The 20,367-nt window shown below is 38.4% G+C and overlaps 1 protein-coding gene and 1 pseudogene across 3 annotated transcripts; one reads left to right on the forward strand and one right to left on the reverse strand.

Moving 5' to 3' along the window:
- Window positions 1-301: 301 nt before the first annotated feature.
- On the reverse strand, window positions 302-6,635 carry LOC311083794 (galectin-3-binding protein A-like; annotated as a pseudogene). The gene is made up of 6 exons (XR_014609616.1): window positions 6,498-6,635; window positions 6,150-6,223; window positions 2,254-2,460; window positions 2,041-2,172; window positions 1,684-1,944; window positions 302-1,537 (listed from the first exon to the last, which is right to left on the reverse strand). The product of XR_014609616.1 is annotated as a galectin-3-binding protein A-like (transcript).
- Window positions 6,636-15,304: 8,669 nt separating this feature from the next.
- On the forward strand, window positions 15,305-20,013 carry LOC311067646 (galectin-3-binding protein A-like). Of its 2 annotated transcripts, none has more exons than XM_084089654.1 (5): window positions 15,305-15,517; window positions 16,901-17,101; window positions 17,192-17,323; window positions 17,404-17,665; window positions 18,839-20,013. In XM_084089654.1, exons 1-5 carry the CDS (start codon window positions 15,445-15,447, stop codon window positions 19,878-19,880), a joined length of 1,710 nt encoding a protein of 569 aa, XP_083945780.1. In that variant the 5' UTR covers window positions 15,305-15,444; the 3' UTR covers window positions 19,881-20,013. The 2 variants fall into 2 exon arrangements, with proteins under 2 accessions (XP_083945780.1, XP_083945779.1); XM_084089653.1 differs by having other exon boundaries at window positions 15,306-15,517; window positions 16,901-17,107.
- The last annotated feature ends 354 nt before the right edge of the window (window positions 20,014-20,367 follow it).

Here is a 20,367-nt window from a genome sequence, read left to right on the forward strand (position 1 = left end):
GCCATAGCTGACAGTCATTTACTTTTTGTGTGTAAATAAGGCTCAGTTTCCGGGTTTCTGGTTTACTTACGCCTTTGAGTCGGTTCCAACACTAAACCTATTCAGGCCCAGTGCAGGGCCATCAATGGGTTAGTGATTGGCTGAGACTCAGGCCAGTTATGGCCCATGTGTGGCTCTTGTCTTTAATCCAGATCTGTGCCACTCGAGGGCCGTCATGCTTTGTGCCATGTGGGCCGTGGGAAAAGGGGCTGTGTCAGAAAAAAATGTGAGCAATAAAGGGAATCAAACTAACAGAGATAATGAAAGATATATATTTTTATTTTTAAGTGCACTTGCAAAACTAAGCATTTTTATTGCTAAAACAATTAAATAAAAACTTTAAAATCAAGTGTAACATTTCAGAAAAAAATATTCAAGATTATAAAAGAATAACAGGCATTTTAAAAAAGAGACTTGATTGAATTTAATAGATCTGATTAGACTGAAAATGCCTGTAGCCAAATGTAACTGCAGTCAGATATACTCTGGACGCACAACAAATCTAAAACTGTAGTCATCAGGACAGGGGTTAGACAGGCCCATACTGCTGTTGGTTTGAATCACTGCCAAGGTGTTTTTGAAGTCTTGGACATGAAAGACATTGTTTTCATCCTTACAGGTGAGAATCAATCTGTTGCTGAAGCGAATGGTGTTAGCGTAACTGTACTGATTATCCTCAGTGAAGAGCCTTGCAACAGGAACAGAATTACATGAAACTTGATAGTTAGAGCATTCCTGAACAGTAAGAAAAACCCGGGCTTTCCACAAAACCCTTTGACCCCTGTAAAGACCACTAGGGTGTACAGGAAAGTAGATGTTTTGGATTCTGTTACTTTGTTCAAGGTATGGGTGTTTGAAACTGGTAACATTGATAACTAGACTCCACTCATCAGAAGTGTAGATTCTGGGTAGATAATCATTACTCATGTTGTCCATTTTATTCCTGATCTTAGAGAAAGGCAGAGCATTGAACTGAAAACCTCTGAGCAGACCAGTTAGGTACAGTTTCTCATGATTCTGATGGAGAACACTTGAGGAAAACTGCATTTCATACAGTTTATCCATTGGGATCAAGAGGAAGCGGATGTGATTCAGGAGGCTGGCCTGTTGTTCTGAACTAATTTCATCACCTTTGTCTTGGATCCATCTCTCCAGAGCTTCAAGAAGAAAAGCTTCATCCTTCACAACCAGGTCTGAGCGCTGCAGCAGAGCGTCCATCATGTGAAAGGAGATGGTGCTCCACAGCGGAGAGCTTATGAGGAACTCACAGTTCCAGGAGAGATACTGAAGGACATTCTCCTGCAGAACAAGGTCACTTGTGCGGACGCCATACTTGTACATTGATAGCTGTGTCCGGAAGGTGTTGTCTTCTGGAAGGAGGGAAGTGAAGACCCTGCCAACATCCTCCATAAGCGTCTTCACTCCGAAGATAAATGACAGCTGATGGAGACATTGAGCCGAAGTGATGGAAACATCAATTCGACGAGTGTACAAATACCTGAGAAAAACAGTTCAGACACTGTAAGCATCTATCACCCATAATATATTCAGTAGAAATATGATATGCACTATTCAAAGCAACATTCTCGATGAAGTGAGACAAATGGATTTAGCTACAAATTGAAGTGATCTTTAGAAATGTACCTGAAAAAGCAGAGACATGAGGATGGCACGTCTGGCTGACATTCACTGTGAGGTTTCTGGACTCATTTGTTATGTTTAGTTCTGGATAAATCATGAGGATCATACGGTGCACACAAAACGCCAACTCTGCCTCTTCACTAAGGTCTCGTACTTTAATGCTGAAATCACAACCATCTCCACTGTCAAACAGAAGACCGAGATCATCAGACAAACCCAGACTGTTATCCACAGAGAACTGACGATTGCTGGTTATGTTTTTACCTGCAAAGAAAATATAATAAAAATGATTAAAATTATGTAAATAATAGATATACAGTGGACAACTGCAAATATATCTCTTGTAGCCAATTTTTGTACCAGCCTCGCAGATCACTCCTGCATCTTCTTTATGTGAGCAGTCAGTAACACCCCAGCCTTTAAAGTTGCAATCAGACAATGAGCTTTCTGAACCTTTACAGTTCATGTCATCCACCCAGATTGGACCAGAGCCTTGAAAAATCAATACATTTTGGGGTAAAAAAATGTTGCTATCATAATGTGTAACAATAAAATGGACTGAGGATCATATACCTTCACCATATTGTCCTCCAGACGTAACTGCGATTGCTCCAGGAAAACCCATCTGACGACACACCACTTGTGCTTCAGCCATGTCCCATCCGTCATCACAAACTGTTCCCCACTGTCCATCATGATAGATCTCCAAACGACCAGAAGAAGGAAGATCCCCCACCAATCTCGTGCTGCCCTCCTGTGTTGGCTGCTTTGGTCGGTGATCTTCATCCAGCGACAGAAGATTTAAAGATTTATATATTTCACGGAAAAACATGCTCACAAAAAAAGACTTTTAAAGCAGCCAATAAAATGTGTTGCTTAACCTCAGCTAACCGTGCATTTGTTGTTGCAACAGATGTGTTTGGTTGTAAAATTCCACTGGATGTGTAAGACTTTTTAGATTACATTTAACATAAAAAAAAATGTTGTAATGTTTACAAATATTACTGTCATATTGTATTTATTTGATATAAAACTCACGACAAACCTATAAATACAAATACTGCAAACAAACAATAGAGCTTTTTACACTCTTTTTCAAAAAGAAATTGTTACTACACCATATGTTTGTTACGTAATGCAGACACTGGAGAGGAAGATGGAAGGCGAACAGTGAGTATATTGACATAATGGGGCAGTGATGAAGTGAGCAGGTAGGTTAGAGTCCAAAGGATGATCCTGAGGTAGACACAGAGGAATGGAAGATGCTGGAGACAGGGAGATTGCTGGAGACAGGGAGAAAAGTCCACTCTGGGTAATTGAGACCAGACAATGTGCTGGGGTGAAGTGTGTGTACAAGCAGTATAGGTAATGAGGGTAATGATGAGGTGCAGGTGTGTGTGAGCATGAACGACATGCAGGTGCGACCAAGGAGAGTGATGGGATATAATGTGCAGAACTGTGACAGTAGCCCCCCCCCCCTCCCGTAAGACGCATCCTCGTGCCATGTAACATCCCAGGGGTGGGCGCCTTGGAGGCTGACGAGGAGGTGAAAGCCTCCGGGGCGGTGCTGGTTCAGGCGGCCAGGGCGAAGCCGGCCATTCAGATGGCCAGAGTGGAGCCGGCAGCTCAGGAGACCAGGGCGGAGACGGCAGTATGGGTATATCGTGGGTATATTTAAAATTATTGGGGAGCTCCAGGCGTCGCTGGAATGGACTCTGGACGGGGACAGAGACTGGAGCCCCCACTGGACTCTGGACGAGGGCGCAGACTGGAGTCACTTCTGGGCTCTGGACGAGGACGGAGACTCGAGTCACCTCAGGATTCGGGATGAGGACGGAGACTGGAGTCACCTCAGGACTCGGGATGTTGACGGAGACTGGAGTCACCTCAGGACTCGGGATCAGGCACGGCGGCGGCCATCTTGGACGAGGGCTAAGGTGCGGCGGTGGCCATCTTGGACGAGGGATGGCCGATGGGATGGCCGATGGTGAACGGGGACTCACTGCTGGCCCACACCCACTCCACAAAAGCATTGAAATTCTCCTGAGGTAATCTGTGTTACACGTCTCCACCTTCAAAAGTCCCTCCTCCTAAAATGCCTATAAGACACCATGTAAATCTATGTACGTTAGACAATGTTGGAAGTACTGCAGCAACGTACAGCGGAGTTCTCAATAAAGAATAACTTCTGTTGAACGCGATCCCAACTGTCTCCTGGTCTTGCGTCGGTGAAAGAAAACTTTACAACAGTAGTCACTTGGACTATATTAACGATCTCTTTAATAACTTTTCTGGGCCAGCAAGTTTCGGTCACCTAGCAGCCTATGGAGAAGTGATCCAGCTCTCAGATTTCATCAAAAATATCTTAATTTGTGTTCCGAAGATGAACGAAGGTCTTACACGGTTGGAACAACATGAGGGTGAGTAATTACTGACAGAATTTTCATTTTTGGGTGAAGTAAACCTTTAAAGCTGCATTATGCAGCTTTGCCGACTTCGCTGTTTTCTCGCTTTTTGCTCGCGTGTTTCTCTATAGAGCTCCCCCTACAGCTTCAGAATAGATATTTGAAAACACTGTTGTTAAAACTCGTTGGCTCGTCCCATCTTCTCCCGCTGGTCATGTGCATTTGTTTTCAAAGAACCCGGCGAACGCACGGAGCCATGTCCACTGAGGTATGTATAATACACAGAAGGCTAGCATATAAATGTTTAGATAGTATATGTGTGCAGTGCCGTAAAGCAGTTTGTTACATCGCGAGACCTGATATCACGCGATACTTCCTGATGCTGCGGCCGGCGGCCCACCGCCCCAAAGTTGCAAGGGTGGTTTTTCGTCACACAGGTGCTCGAGGGGTGCTCCACCATTCAAGACCACCATTCAACCCGAAAAACAGTCATATAACCATTCCAATGACATCGAAGCTGTTCGGTTAAGATAAAAAAGTTACTTAGTTCACCTTTAAACGCACTATTTACGCGTGGCTGGGAGCAGGTGTAGATTTCTTTCGTACCAACTAACATTTGGAAAATACGAACATTTTAATGAATCCGAAAATTTACGCCAGAACCACTTTACACACGCTTTACACAAAAATTCGTTCTGCTCGTGTTTCATGAATGAGACCCAATGAGTGTGTACTCCTCAACATAGGGATAGTCTCTTGGTTAAATACTTTAGTATATGCAGATGTACTTTTGCTGTTGTCAACTAGCTTGAAAATATTAAACATGTATAATGTGAAACAGGGAGCACACACAACTTTTCAGGTTTGAGTATTTAATTATATATTTATTTTGCCACATTTAACTTTGTTGGACTTTCACAAACAATGTTGGAATTTAAATGTCAAAGTATGATTTTTTTTTTTCCACATTTGTTTAGTATGCATTGATCACTTGTTTATTTATTAACAATATATCCTGTTTTTCATGCAATAAACCCTTTAAAATGTGATTTTAAGCTTGTTTTTATTATTATTACTGTTATTATTATTAATAATAATAATTTTGGATGCAGCTGCCAAACACAAATATTATTCAATTGCAATTACAATATTTGGTGATTTTATTTATTTATTTATTGCAAAACTGTACCGCCCTTTCCTATATCTCTATCCATGATATTGATCCATAATAAGGATGATTGGATGAGGGATGGATGTATGGACATTTATACAGATGTACTGTACAAACAATATCAAACTATACAGCTAAAATAGTACTGAATTATGTGTGTTACACACAAGTGTTACAACTAACCCCTCTTTCTGTCACAATTAATCCTGCATATGGGGCAAGTTGTAACATTTGCACGTCACTTTCAGTGCAACTGTACGAAAATGGTAGGTCCTAGAGTATAAGTGTTCATTTGTAGCAGACTTGTGTATGTTGCTTGTGTAATAAAATAAAATAAATAATAATAATCTAACTTGCATTACTTGCATTATTGGCTCAATTATTTTTTAAATAATCGAGTCAAAACCAAAATGTGTCCCACTCTCCCCCACTCTTTGGATTCACGGATTATCCTGAAGAAGATGGTAAATATAATTTATTTATACTTTTGACCAAATCTTATATTTATAAATGTAAGTTTACTGATTAGAAACACAATTTTATATGTTTGTTGACTGAAGTAAGACTGTACGTAAACAGTATTAGAGAATCAGAATAAGAAAGCTGTCAAGACTTTAAAAATGCTTGACAACATATTTATTTGATATTTTTATACCTGAATTTTATTCTGAATTTTACCTGAATTTTATTCTGATATTTATGTTACTATCCCTTGGCACCCTTTTCTTTTTTTTTCTTTTTTTATATAGTAATTTTTTCTTTATCTCTTTTTTGTATTGTATGTATAATGTTTAATACTTTTATTTGTACAAAATGTATGTTGCTTAAAAAAAAAAAAAAAAAAAAAAAAAACCCGCAAACAATGTAAAAAATGAAAGAAAAGGTTTACTAACCAAACGGCATCCAATGTTGTGCTGAAACATGAAGAAACAGTAGAGGCAATAGAAGATACATGATTCTTCTCATGCTGGAAATATTGCAAACAGCAGAGACAGGAACACGATTCTCAGTTACAAAACATCTTGCCTTTCCTATAAATAAGGATCAACATATTTTGAAACTGGGATAAAACGCTGCGTATTCACATTTAAAGGCTAACAAAATTTTTATTTTACGAAAATGTTAAATTTGAGAAGTTTTATTACTGCAACATCATTTAAACAAGAACTCTCTGTCAGCACACCTGGGCTAAGGTTAGTGTCATAAAAAAATCATTGTTTAGTTAATCATTTCATACAAACTTTGCTCTGTTGTTCCGTCCGTGCTGCTTCAGATCCTTCTCATGCAGTCCAACATGGGAAGAATGATACAAACACAAAGTGGTATCTCCTTCTTCTACAAAGTTTATTGATCAGACCCAAAGTTTATATAATCTTCTTGTTATGCATATTCATTTGATATAGAACAAAGACTTTCACAATTGATTGGATAAACAAATAAACATTATCATAAGCCCTCCTACTTCCATTTCACATGATGTTTTTACCTCTTTTCAAGGACAAATGTGTCAACAGATAAAGAAAACATGTTGAAACACAGCTGGTGCTCTAGGAAGGAAAGCAAAACTAAGAGAATGATGGGGGAGAACGAGTGGATCAACTCCCTGAGGGGATTGCGTCAGGGATAGTTCTCTGCTAAAGCGAAGAGGTCCACTTCTGATAACTTGTGACAAACCTGGTATAGTTAAATGGTCAAAGTCATCTGTATTATGGATCAAAGTAATTGTAGACCTATTTGCTTCATTCTTGTTTTCTGCAGTGTTTTAGCAAAATTATCTATCTATAATTATCGGGAAATCTCGCAAAATCCCTCGAGATCAAACGGTTATGATATTCTTTACACAAAACGTTATACAAACATTCACGGTGTTGCCACAGGTCGACGAGTTGGTCCTCCATCTCTGACGTCCACCGGACTTTCTGGTGCGCCATGCCACCGGCTGTTTTGATTTTGTTTCCCGGTGCTTCCTCGCCGCCTCGTCACCTCGCTTTCTGATTGGTTACACGCCACAGTCGAGTCCACAGGCTGCGTGCTCGTTTGTCCCCGGAGGACACCACACACGAGGAGAAATCGGGCCAAAAAAATCCAACATGTTGGATATCCCCGATTTGAGATCGGAGCAGTCCCGACGTCCTTCCGAGCAGACGAGAGCAGTCTTAACACACCACACACGGCAGGAATATCTGATCAGATTATTTTACGATAATCGGAGCATCCTTAAGATTGTCGGAAGGGGTGAATCAGGGCTAAAATCGTCCTAATTATCCTGCCGTGTGAACCAGGCTTAAGAGTCAAAATATGACACACATCAATCAGATCCTTCAATAGATAGATAAAATCAGTTTATTGAGTTTTGGAACAATGGATCCAGAAAGACATGAAGGAAGAGATCGAGGAGGGATAAGGAGGAGGAGGAGGAAGGGCAAGGGCAAGAAGACAAACAGTCTCAGATGAAATTCAAGCCACTCTAGTTGCCCATGTCTTTGTCAATGGTATGACTATGAGGGAGGCTCGGCTACGAGTAAGGCCACACTTGAGTCGCTTTACCGTCGCCTCGAGAACCTTCGTGAAGGTGTGGTGGGAAACAAAATTCTATCACTGAGTAAGAGACAAACATTTCCAATAGTCTTTAATGAGGTTTATTTTCTTGCAAGAAAAGGCCAGCAGTCATACACACAGAGTGGCTACAGAGTGTGACAGTGAAGGGAGGGCATCCTTTCTCCTTTATAGTCTTGACTCCAGAATGTTATCTTTCTAGGCAAATGATGGTATTTCAACCATATGTGGAACATTCTTAGACGTGTCCATCATATTGTCTCCTTGAGTGGAGACCCTCCTGTCACGACCAACACTCTTTACCATTCCAATACAATTCCATATTAGAATAAGGTTTGTGTGTGCTCTTTTACTTATGATGGTCACACACATTTTACTGTAAGTAAATATAAAAAAAGAAAAATTTAAAAAAAGTTTTTTTGTGTGTGTATCGTACTGTGTACTACATGAATGAATAAAAATGTGCCAATGTATCCATGGTTGTGTCATTTGTGTTCATCATGTGAAAAGGTTTGTGATATGGGGAACCACAAGCAACATAACTTACCAGTTTTGGAAATGTTGTTTTGAATTTATTGCACCAGTGTGTTAGACTAGTGTATGTGATTTTGAGGGCTTGTGTGTCCTGTCTGAGGGCAAAGTTTGGTTTTTCAGCAAGAGTGAATGGTTTTGAGTGTAGAGCTTCATTCTGACCTGAAAATAGGATGTTTGGGGAACTGGGTGAGACGTTATGGATTTGTGTTTACAGTTTTGAGAATACCAGGCATAGTTTCAAGAAATGTGTTTAAGCAATGGAGAAAAACTGTAAACTCACACGTACAAACAGTAGCTTGCACGCACACAGGATCATTAAGAACCTATTGTTAACGCTGTCCTGCGATTTGTCTACAAAAATCGCTTAGCAACTTAAAGTTACAGCATAGATCAGGGGTGGGCAACAGTTTTAGTCTGAGGGCCACAGTTACTTTGGCAAAGTAAACAGAGGGCCACACTTTGGACAATTGCAATTAAACATAGTTACATGATTAAATGGCACAAATTAATTCAATGCAAATAATTGTATAAGGCTACTCTACAGTTACTTTGACTTTGCCAGCCTATTTCAAGGCCTGATATTTATTTTTGCTACATTAGACTTCAGGCAATCTGGCTTGGAATTATCAAATTTAATTGAGGCTATATACCAGAGGGAGACCTTCATCACTGAATGAAAAACATATTCATCTGATTTCAGTTGTGATTATTTATTTTTTTTGTAATTTCTTTCACATATTTTGTTTAAATCTTTTATAAAATAGAACACAATTTAAGTGCAGATCAACTTCATCACACGTATGTTTGCTTGAAAGATATCAAGGACAACATGGAATAGGCCTATGCATCTCACAAAATTTAAATTTGATTTAGCTGTATCATCACCATCTACGGGACATGCATAAGATATGGCAACATTAAACTGAACAATGCTGTAAAAATAAAATCATCAATCAAGGGTAACTTAATGGAACTTTGGCTAGGCCTGTTCTGTAACTCAATGTGAACAATTGAGGTGGTCGCCTTTCTTTACAAAGTCATCGAAATCTGGGGTCATGTTCAACGTTGAGATGCGCAACACGGACGACAGGTGTGCGTCGGTTAGTCGTGATCTGTAGCTTGACTTGTTAAAGTTCATTACAGAGAAAGTCTGCTCGCATACATGGACCCGAATAAAACGAGCATCCTTTGTGCATGCCTCCGCATGTTAGGAAACTTGTCCTCAAAGGGCAATAAAATGCTAATTAATTATTTAAAAAATGTATTTAAAAATTATACAATGTGATTTTCTGGATTTTTGTTTTAGATTCTGTCTCTCGCAGTCGAAGTGTACCTATGATAAAAATTACAGACCTCTACATGCTTTGTAAGTAGGAAAACCTGCAAAATCGGCAGTGTATCAAATACTTGTTCTCCCCACTGTACATGGAAATGGATTCAGGAGGTATCAAGAAATCAGTGGAAAATAATGTTTATTATAAGTGTGTGTGTTACCGTGTGACATCTAGCACATGATTGAGGGGACACACACATTCAGTTTTAAGATATTGGACAATTAATACTATTTTTTTTAATAGTGCTTAAATATTTGCCTATATCCTTGCTTTCATGGAAGAAATGTCATATTAACAATAAATCTGAACAAAAACAAGAGTAAATAAATCAATTAATGTAATTAGGCAGTATCACAAAGCAAAATCAACGAGCAAGAGTTGTAATTTTTGTAAGATCCAGTAGATGTCTTACCTGTCTTACTCCTGCATGTTCTTTATGGAGTCAGTAACATCCCAGCCTTTGAAACAGCATTCAGACAATGAGATTTCTGTACCCTTATAGTTCATGTCATCCAGCCAGACTGGACCACAGCCTTAAAAGTATAATAGAACAAATATAATAGCTACTATTGTTGTTATCACCATGTATAACGATCAAATTCTCTTCCTCAAATTGGAGGACTTTCACAGAGCTTTATGTTGCGGATGAAAGAAAGATCGCCATGTTACTTACCATGGCTAAAGCAGATGCTGTGGAGGTTTATAAACACCTTTATTTTTGAGGAGGAGGCTAAATATATGTTGTAAACAGTGAAGTTCAATGAAATATACAAATAAACTGGATAAGGTACTAGAATAATTTGATGCCCTTTAGAAGAAAGTGACACGAATTTGAACAATATGTTTTGTTTTAGCATTTTTAGCATTGATTGCATTCTTCCAGACCTCAAGTTAAAGGCTAAAAACTTGTCATTTTAACAAATTGAGAGATTCAATGATTCGTAATCAGATTGTTATTGGTATATGTGATTAGAAACTGAGAGAAAGATTGTCGAATTGGCAAGATTCTTCGCTACATTCCAAAGCATAATATCGTATTTTTACTCACTACATTTCATAAAAGTGATTTTGATTCGCCGATCCTTTTCAATTAATTTGTTAAATCGGTTTGCAAATCGAACTGAGCGATTAATTCGTGTATTAGACCGATCTGATTGCACTGTTCTCTAGTCGACAACGGACCGATTCAAATGATCTGGTCAGAGCGATTGTGTCCCTTCAGAAATTTGGACTAAGCCGCTCAAATCATATGGATTAGTTTTACCATCTCTTTATGAACCTTTTGAAGCGTCAAAGTTTTAGTTGCGTAGACTGTCGGTGGAGGGACAGAAATTTAATATCTGGGACAAGATATCAGAGGGACAATTCATTTTATTATAAATATCTGTTTTATCTATAAAACAAATATCTATTTGTGTTCCGAAGACGAACGAAAGTCTTACGGGTCTGAAACAACATGAGGGTTTGTAAAGTTTCATTTTGGGGTGAATAATACATTTTCTGGGGTTATTTTAACACTTTAATACACATATGAACCTCTGTACAAAGGTTCCAAGGATGTTCTTTTAAAACAGCACACAAAACCTTATTCATTTGAAGTTAGTTGTCATTATAATGTTTAAAAGATGTTCCAAGAATGTTTTCTGAGCACATTTAAAAATCCTTCTACAAACAATGCAAAATGTGCACCCATTCATTGTCAGTTCAGTTCTCATCCAATAGTGTCAGTGCAGTCAAGTCAATAATATTGCACATGAAAAAACAAACAAAAAAAAAAACAGCAATGTTTTTTAAAACAATAAAAACATTGCTGCATCTGGATTGTATGTCCATACAATATTCATGATCATTCTCTTGTTAGAAACTCTTTAAAATACGAAATTAGGATGAACACAATTCATGAAAGTTCTTACGGAAAGACTTACAATTCTTATTGTCTTCCATTTAAATATCTACCAAATAAAGTCAAGCATTGTGAGATAGGTATCACTTACATGCACTGTCCAATCAAATTTGAGGACTACCTTAAGTTTCATTTCACAAGAAAACAAAACCAAGTAACTGCAGTGTGCAGACAAAACCTGTTTGAGTGGCTTTAAGTTTACCACAAAAACGTTTCCCACAATGCAAAGAGGAGGTTCTCATGTCTCATCACTGGTATATGAATATAAAAAGTCTATTTTCAAATAAACCTGGCTGTTTACTTTTTCCTTTATCCATATGCATGAGACCTTTTTAATGCTGGGTGTTGACATTCCAGTTACTTTTTTGTGGTTAGACCTGGCTTTGAACTGGACTTGACATGACACAACTGAAACATATAGCATTAACTTTTCCTTCAGAAAAAAAAGACTACATTTTCATACAGTTGTCCAAATAATACAGTTGCCCACAGACCATGTGCTGTCTCATCCTCCTCGCCTTGGGCTTCCCCTCCACCAGCTTGGCCTGAGGCCGAGTCCCCGGCTGCACCTCTGGCCTCCAGGCCCATGTCTCCACCTCAGCCAGTCAGCCCGTCGCCATCGCCTCGGCTCACGGCTCCCTCATCGCCTCCACAGCCTGTCTGCCCGGAAGCTCCGCTGGGCTCCCTCGTCTTTCCAGGTCGGCCTCCGGTGGTCAACACCCAACTTCCGCCACGGACTTCCAGGATTCCGCCTGTGCCTACACCCGGCACCCTTACGACGTCATCGGGCTCCTCCCTTTCTGCGACCTCCCCATTTGAGTTTACCAAGTAAAGACTGTGTGTTTACCCCTCACCTTCATTGTGTGCTTTCCACAAAAACCATACTATTACACTTCAAAAATGAATGGCTACTAACTTGTTGCATGGCTTAAAAATGTCTTACAGTTAGCTGCTATACAACAAGATCCCATGTTTAATTAATTAAAAGATTCCCTATGTTTTCCCTTTTTTTCAAAATGGGCACCTTTAGCATAATTTTTCTCAAAAACTGCAAGATTGTGTGTGGAGAACTTTTTCCTAAGGAATCTGTATATATTTTCTGATTTTAAATATGTGGAACGAAACCCTATTTCTAGGCCTCTTTTAGGCTACTGACAGCGACCTATCTCTCTCTCACACACACACACACACACACTCTTGACCCGACCACTAAACCTACCCATCACGCACATACACACAAGTCAAGCGTCTATAAAACGCCGATATCAGGCCGGGTGAAACCCGTAGTTGTTGGGACATCAGAGACCAGTTTGTCCAGGAGGGCAACATGTTTATTAGCAATAGCTAACGTTAGCTCCGTAGTGTCCGACGTTTTGAGCCATTCCTACGCACATTGCTTGATTTTTTCCCATCGGACTTCAGTAAAGGGCTGCGGACCTTTCCCACCATATTTTCCGACATGAAGAACACACTTTACGGGTGTTAATCGAGCTTGATCGCCGCTATCAGATGAAGATGCGCTGCTTACGTCCTCCTCTGTTTACATGTGCGTAGTGATATTGGCTTGATTTCGGCTGTGACCTACTTACATTTTCGATGCTGATTGGTTGAAAATCGAGCTCAACCGTTTTAGACGTCTCAATACGCAGTCAATATAGTGCGCCAATAAATACACTTTTCTCATTAACTGCAGGAAAATGTGTGGAGAACTTTTTGCTTGGATACCTTTTATTAACGTTGAACATATTGAGCAAAAGAAAAATTAGTGCCCCGTTTGTCGGAACGAAACTGAACGATACAGCTCACGTACAGCGGCCTAGAAGGGACACAATCGCTCTGACCAGATCATTTGAATCTGTGCGTTGTTGACTAGAGAACAGTGCAATCGAATCGGTCTAATTCACAAATTAATCGTTCAGTGCGATTTGCAAACCGATTTAACAAGTTAATTGAAAAGAATCAGCTTGTTCAGAAATCGATAACGATTTTAGGAAATGTAGTGAGTAAAAATAAAATATTATGATTTGGAATGTAGTCAAGTAAAAGTGAAGTAAGTACTCAGTAAAAATACTCAGATAAAGTAGATACTTAAAACATGTATTTAAATACAGTAAAAGTTAAAAATACTTAGTTACTGTCCACCACTGCCTTTTACTGAAGGCAGGACACTGACCAAACTCATTTGATCACGAATCATTGAATCTCTCAATTTGTATAAATTACAAGTTTTTAGCTTGAGGTCTGGAAGAATGCAATTAAAAGCGTCTCCTTCATGCTGCATTCACATTCTGAAAACATATCATTCAAAGTCATGTCCCATTCTTCTTATAACATAAATCAACTTGATGCAACCTGGACACAGTATCACTCCTCGATGCGGTCCTCCCAAGGTACGGTGAGTTCCAGGAGAATGATCTGCTTGGAGGTTTCTGAGATAAGTAACATGTCAGGCCGCAGTGTCGTAGTGGTTCTAAATGTTTCTTGGAATTTCAGTTGCTTGCCCAGGTCAACTTTCAACACTCAGTCTCGTGCTGTAAGGCAGCCCGGAGGCGCTTGCAGTGGCCAATTCCACAGCTGATGGTATTCGCTATGGCCTTCAGGACTTGGTCATGGCACCACCGGTAGTGCCCCTCGCCCCTTCTATGGAAGCAAGGATATAGGCAAATATTTAAGCACTATTAAAAAAAAAAATTACCTTAATTGTTAAATATCTTAAAACTGAATGAGTGTGTCCCTTCCATCATGCACTAAATGTCACACAGTAACACACACACTTATAATAAACATTTTCCACTTGATACCATTTCTTGATACCTCCTTAAACCATTTCCATCTATGTACATTTTTCAACATTTAAACATTTAATTTTCTGTGGAACATACTCTTTCAAACTCATAGTAAGATATGCCTTATTATCTACTCTCCTCACAAAAAAAAAGTTTGTTTAGTTGATATGCCTAATATAGCCACAAATATCAATTATATCCTCACTTTTATTTTAGTTGCAATTGGCTCATCATCATGAACTTGGATTATATATTTTAAAGGGATAGTTCATCCAAAAATGTCATTAAGTGTTTAGGATTTTGCTTTTGCAGAGTACTACGGCTACCCCGATGGAAATGTATAACTGTTCCAAAAAAGACAAGTATTGTCCAGACCTCCGCTGGGAAGGAAATATAGAGACTTGACCTCTTTGAACTTTAATTGAATACCACTGATATAAAGCATTATCAGAATAGCTGAAGAGGACCTCTTCCTTTCAGCAGAGAACACTCACTGCCCGCCATTCTTATCCCTGACACAATCCCCTCTGAGAGCTGATGCGTTCTCCCCAATATTGTTTTCCTTGCTAGATCGACAACTGTTTTTATTCTCCCTTAGGGTTTTTATCTAACTGTTGAAACATTTGTCCTTGAAAAGAGGTAAAACATCCACATATATGGTAAACGGACGTAGGAGGGCTTATGATAATGTTCATTTGTTTATCCAAACAATTGTAAAAACCTTTGTTCTATATCAAATGAATAACAAGAAGAGTACATAAAACTGTGTATCTGACCAATAAACTTTGAAGGATATACCACTTTGTGTTTGTATCATTCTTCCCATGTTGCACTGCATGAAAAGGATCTGAAGCAGCACGAACAGAACAGCAGAGCAAAGTTTGTGTGAAATTATTAACTAAAGAATCAATTTTTCTGATTTTTCTGAGCCCTTAAATGTGATTACACAGCGTTTTATCCAAGTTTCAAAATATTTGACCTGATTTGGTCCTTATTTAAAGGAAAGGCAAGGTGTTTTGTTACTCATTCAGCTGAGAATCGTGTTTCTGTCTCTGCTGTTTGCAATATTTCCAGCATGAGAAGAATCATGTATCTTCTGTTGCCTCTACTGTTTCTTCATGTTTCAGCACAACGTCATACCCTGTTTGGTTAGTAAACCTTTTCTTTCTTTCTTTCAATATATATATATATATATATATATATATATATATATATATATATATATATATAAAAAACATTGTTTGCAGTTATTGGTATATACTGTATATATTCAAGGAACACACAAGTATTAAACACACAATACAAAAAAGGAAAGAAAATAGCAATTACTATATAAAATAGAAAAGGGTGCCAAGGGATAGAAACATAAATATCAGATTAAAAGTGCATTCAGGTATAAAAATATCAAAGAAATAATTTGTAAAGCGCACAGATTTAAAAAGTCTTGACAGCTTTCTTATTCAGAGAGTCTCTAATACTGTTTAAGTACAGCCTTACTTCAGTTAACAAACGTATAAAATTGGGTTTCTGATCGGTAAACTTACATTTATAAATATAAAATTTGGCCAAAAGTATAAATTAATTAATTATATTTTTTTCAGGATTATCCATGAAACCAAAGAGTACATTTTCCCATAAGAGAGAGACTGATGGTCTTGAACACTGAATATTTTCATTAATGCATTTCTGTACCAGTATGTTATGATGCAGAGCATGAAGCAGGAAGCAGGATCCAGATGCAGCAATGTTTTTATTAAATAAACTTGAATTATGACAAAGACTAAGACTCCGTGACAGAACAGGCAACATAACAACATCAAGAACTCACAAAGACTGAACTAGACACAGGGCTTAAATACAAAGGCAAACAAGCTAAACAAGATAACAAGGGGGTGTGGCTAATCAGAGACACCTGGGAGATTAATAGACATAACGGGAGACAGCTAAACATGAAAAGATGGGAACACATGACAGACAAGAACAAGACACAAACCCACACCGTGACAGTATAACAGAAAAATAATACAATGCCAAAATAAATCCAAGTTTCATGATAATTATTTTTTTTTTAATAAAAAAATAAAAAATAATGATTAGCTGGATAAAATTGATGACTGAGTTTAAAAGATATTTCTTTAACCTTATTTCTAATATGAAACATCTGTGGTAACAACCACACTTTATCCCATGGGATAACCTTACCATTTAATAAAGAGTTTCAATAAGAGTGCGAAAATCTCTATTGTTTGTTTGCAGTATTTGTATTTACAGGTTTGTCATGAGTTTTACAAAAATATACATGATATTAAAGTAATATTTGTAAACATTACAGCATATATTTTTTAATGTTAAATGTAATATACAAAGTCTTACACATCCAGTCGAATTTTACAACCAAACACATCTGTTGCAACAACAAATTCACAGTTAGCTGAGGTTAACACATTTCATTGGCTGCTTTAAAATCTTTTTTGTGAGCATGTTTTTCTGTAAAATATATACATATTTTAATCTTTTGCTGCTGGATGAAGGTTACACACCAAAGCAGCCAACACAGGAGGGCAGAGTGAGATTGGTGGGGAATCTTCCTTCTTCTGGTCGTGTGGAGATCTATCATGATGGACAGTGGGGAACAGTTTGTGATGACGGATGGGAAGTGGCTGAAGCACAAGTGGTGTGTCGTCAGATGGGTTTTCCTGGAGCAATCTCAGTTACGTCTGGAGGACAATATGGTGAAGGTATATATGATCCTCAGTCCATACACACTATGATAACAATAAGTTTCTAATTTTTTTAAACCACAATTCTATTGATTTTTCAAGGCTCTGGTCCAATCTGGCTGGATGAAATGAACTGTAAAGGTTTAGAAAGCTCATTGTCTGACTGCAGCTTTAAAGGCTGGGGTGTTACTGACTGCTCACATAAAGAAGATGCAGGAGTGATCTGCGATACTGGTAAAACAATAAAATAATTGGCTACAACAGATATATTTGCAGTTGTGCACTTAATCAGTTTTATTATATTTTCTTCGCAGGTACAAACATAACCAGCAATCGTCAGTTCTCTGTGGATAACAGTCTGGGTTTGTCTGATGATCTTGGTCTTCTGTTTGACAGTGGAGATGGTTGTGATTTCAGCATTAATGTACGAGACCTTAGTGAAGAGGCAGAGTTGGCGTTTTGTGTGCACCGTATGATCCTCATGATTTATCCAGAACTAAACATAACAAATGAGTCCAGAAACCTCACAGTGGATGTCAGCCAGACGTGCCATCCTCATGTCTCTGCTTTTCTCAGGTAACTTTCTGAAGACCATTTCACTTAATTTAGTTGAATCCAAAAGCATGTTGCTTTGAACTGTGCAAATCAGAATTCTACAGACTCTCTCCAGTGGCGGTTAGGTAGGGCTGTGCCAAAACCAACAATTTTAGCAAACATCCAAGTATGATTTAACACAAGGAAAACATATTAAGATTTAAAATATATTTGGAAGGCTTGAAACATATTTTTAATAAAGATAATTGTTTTACCAAGTTCAGGATTAAGTTTGAGGATGATTCTCACAAACCGAAAAAAAATTTCTGCTAACTTTTTTCATGGTAAAATAAAAAAATATATTTTTCATTTTCATAATTCACAATTTACAACAGCAAGGAAAAAACTTTATAACTATAACTATGTATATATATTGTTTAACTGTCCTATAACAGAGATTTTAGAGGGCATTGTTATAATTTAAAATAAAAAACCTTCAATATCAAATTGACTGAAAAAATAAATAATAATAATACAAAAAAAAAAATATATATATATATATATATATATATATATATATATAATTTAAAACACAAGAAGCTGGGTAAAAATATTCCAGCATGTGTTCTGTCCAATATTTACCCAGCGCTGGGTTGCAAAATAACCCAGAAATGGTTGTTTTTAACCTAGCGTTTTTTAGAGTGTATCAGAACAAACATTGTGGTTATAACATTGTCATCGGTGGCCCTTGGCTTTGTATTTTTGGCAGAATTTGGCCCTTGGTAAAAACTAATTGAGGAACGCTGCCCTACAAACTAGTCCTGACTTTTGTGGCTCCTTTGGGACGATAGAGAAATTGCCCATTTCGGATCAGATTTGAGTATGCTGATTGGCTACATTTTATGTCATATCTTAAATATGTTCACAGCAATTGGATAAACTTCTACATAAACCTGCCTCCCATGGGCAATTTCACTATCGCCCCAGAGCTAAACTTAAGCTGTGGACAGAGCGGACATATTGGAAAAGCGTAAATTTTGCACAGATGATTTTCTATCATATCATCATGCCCATATCAATTTATATAATATATAATAAAAATAATTATTATTATTTTGTATGTGTATCTTAAAGAGGGCGGCACCCTAGAGGGCCTATTGGCCAGTCCCCACTGGCTATATCAGTATTAGACAGTAACTGAACGGTTTTTCTCAGGTATTTGTACACTCGTCAGATTGATGTTTCCATCACTTCGGCTCAATGTCTCCATCATCTGTCATTTATCTTTGGAGTGAAGACGCTTATGGAGGATGTTGGCAGGGTCTTCACTTCCCTCCTTCCAGAAGACAACACCTTCCGGACACAGCTATCAATGTACGAGTATGGCGTCCGCACAGGTGACCTTGTTCTGCAGGAGAATGTCCTTCAGTATCTCTCCTGGAACTGTGAGTTCCTCATAAGCTCTCCGCTGTGGAGCACCATCTCCTTTCACATGATGGACGCTCTGCTGCAGCGCTCAGACCTGGTTGTGGAGGATGAAGCTTTTCTTCTTGAAGCTCTGGAGAGATGGATCCAAGACAAAGGTGATGAAATTAGTTCAGAACAACAGGCCAGCCTCCTGAATCACATCCGCTTCCTCTTGATCCCAGTGGATAAACTGTATGAAATGCAGTTTTCCTCAAGTGTTCTCCATCAGAATCATGAGAAACTGTACCTAACTGGTCTGCTCAGAGGTTTTCAGTTCAATGCTCTGCCTTTCTCCAAGATCAGGAATAAAATGGATAACATGAGTAATGATTATCTGCCCAGAATCTACACTTCTGATGAGTGGAGTCTAGTTATCAATGACACAACCCCAACTATCAATTACCGGCGATACAGGAATCGCCAAATGATCAGAACCCAAGTTCCTACCTTATCCACTCCTGAACACCCTAGTGCTCTTTACAAAGAGAAGACGGTCCAATGGCAAGCCCAGGTTTTTCTTACTGCTCAGGAATGCTCTAACTATGGTGTCTCATGTAAATATTTTCCTGTTGCAAGGTTTTTGGCAAGTGGTAATCAGTACAGTTACACTAACACCATTCGCTTCAGCAACAAGTTGATTCTCACCTGTAAAAATCAAAACAATGTCTTTCATGTTCAAGAATTCAAAGACAGCATGGCAGTGATTCCGACCAACAGCAGTATGGACCTGTCTAACCCCTGTCCTGATGACTACAGTTTTAGATTTGTTGTGCGTCCAGAGTATATCTGATTGCACAGCAGAGATGGGCAATCGAGTTAGAGACTCGGACTCGATTCACACTCAAGTCACATTTTAAAGGATTAGTTCACCTCAAAATGAAATTTTGCAATGAAATTAAATGAAAATTTCCTGATAAGTTACTCACCCCAATGCCATCCAAGATGTTCATGTCTTTCTTTCTTAAGTGGAAAAGAAATGATTTTTTTTGCGGAAAACATTTCAGGATTTTTCTCCACACAATGGACTTCAATGGTAACCAAATTGTTGAAGTCCAAATCAATGCAGTTTCAAAGGGCTTTAAAGTGCTTCAAAGGTCTCTGCACTGAGGAATAGGGTCTTATCTAGAGAAACGATCGGTCATTTTCTAAATAAAATAAAAATGTATATTCTTTTTAACCACAATTGTTCGTCTTGTGCTGATCTGCGACGCGCCAGGCATTACGTAATCACGTTGGAAAGGTCACGCTGGACGTAGCGGTCTCCTCCATCTGCCTAA

This window comes from Abramis brama (assembly GCF_963993115.1).
Source record: "Abramis brama genome assembly, chromosome: 1".
NCBI classification, from domain to species: domain Eukaryota; kingdom Metazoa; phylum Chordata; class Actinopteri; order Cypriniformes; family Leuciscidae; genus Abramis; species Abramis brama.

Excerpts from the sequence above, each read along its gene's own strand:
- LOC311067646 (XM_084089653.1), top strand. The coding sequence starts at position 15,445 with ATGAGAAGAATCATGTATCTTCTGTTGCCTCTACTGTTTCTTCATGTT. Across the intron at positions 15,518-16,900 it reads ACAACGTCATACCCTGTTTG|GTTACACACCAAAGCAGCCA; the intron begins GTTAGTAAACCT and ends TGCTGGATGAAG. Across the intron at positions 17,108-17,191 it reads TGGAGGACAATATGGTGAAG|GCTCTGGTCCAATCTGGCTG; the intron begins GTATATATGATC and ends TGATTTTTCAAG.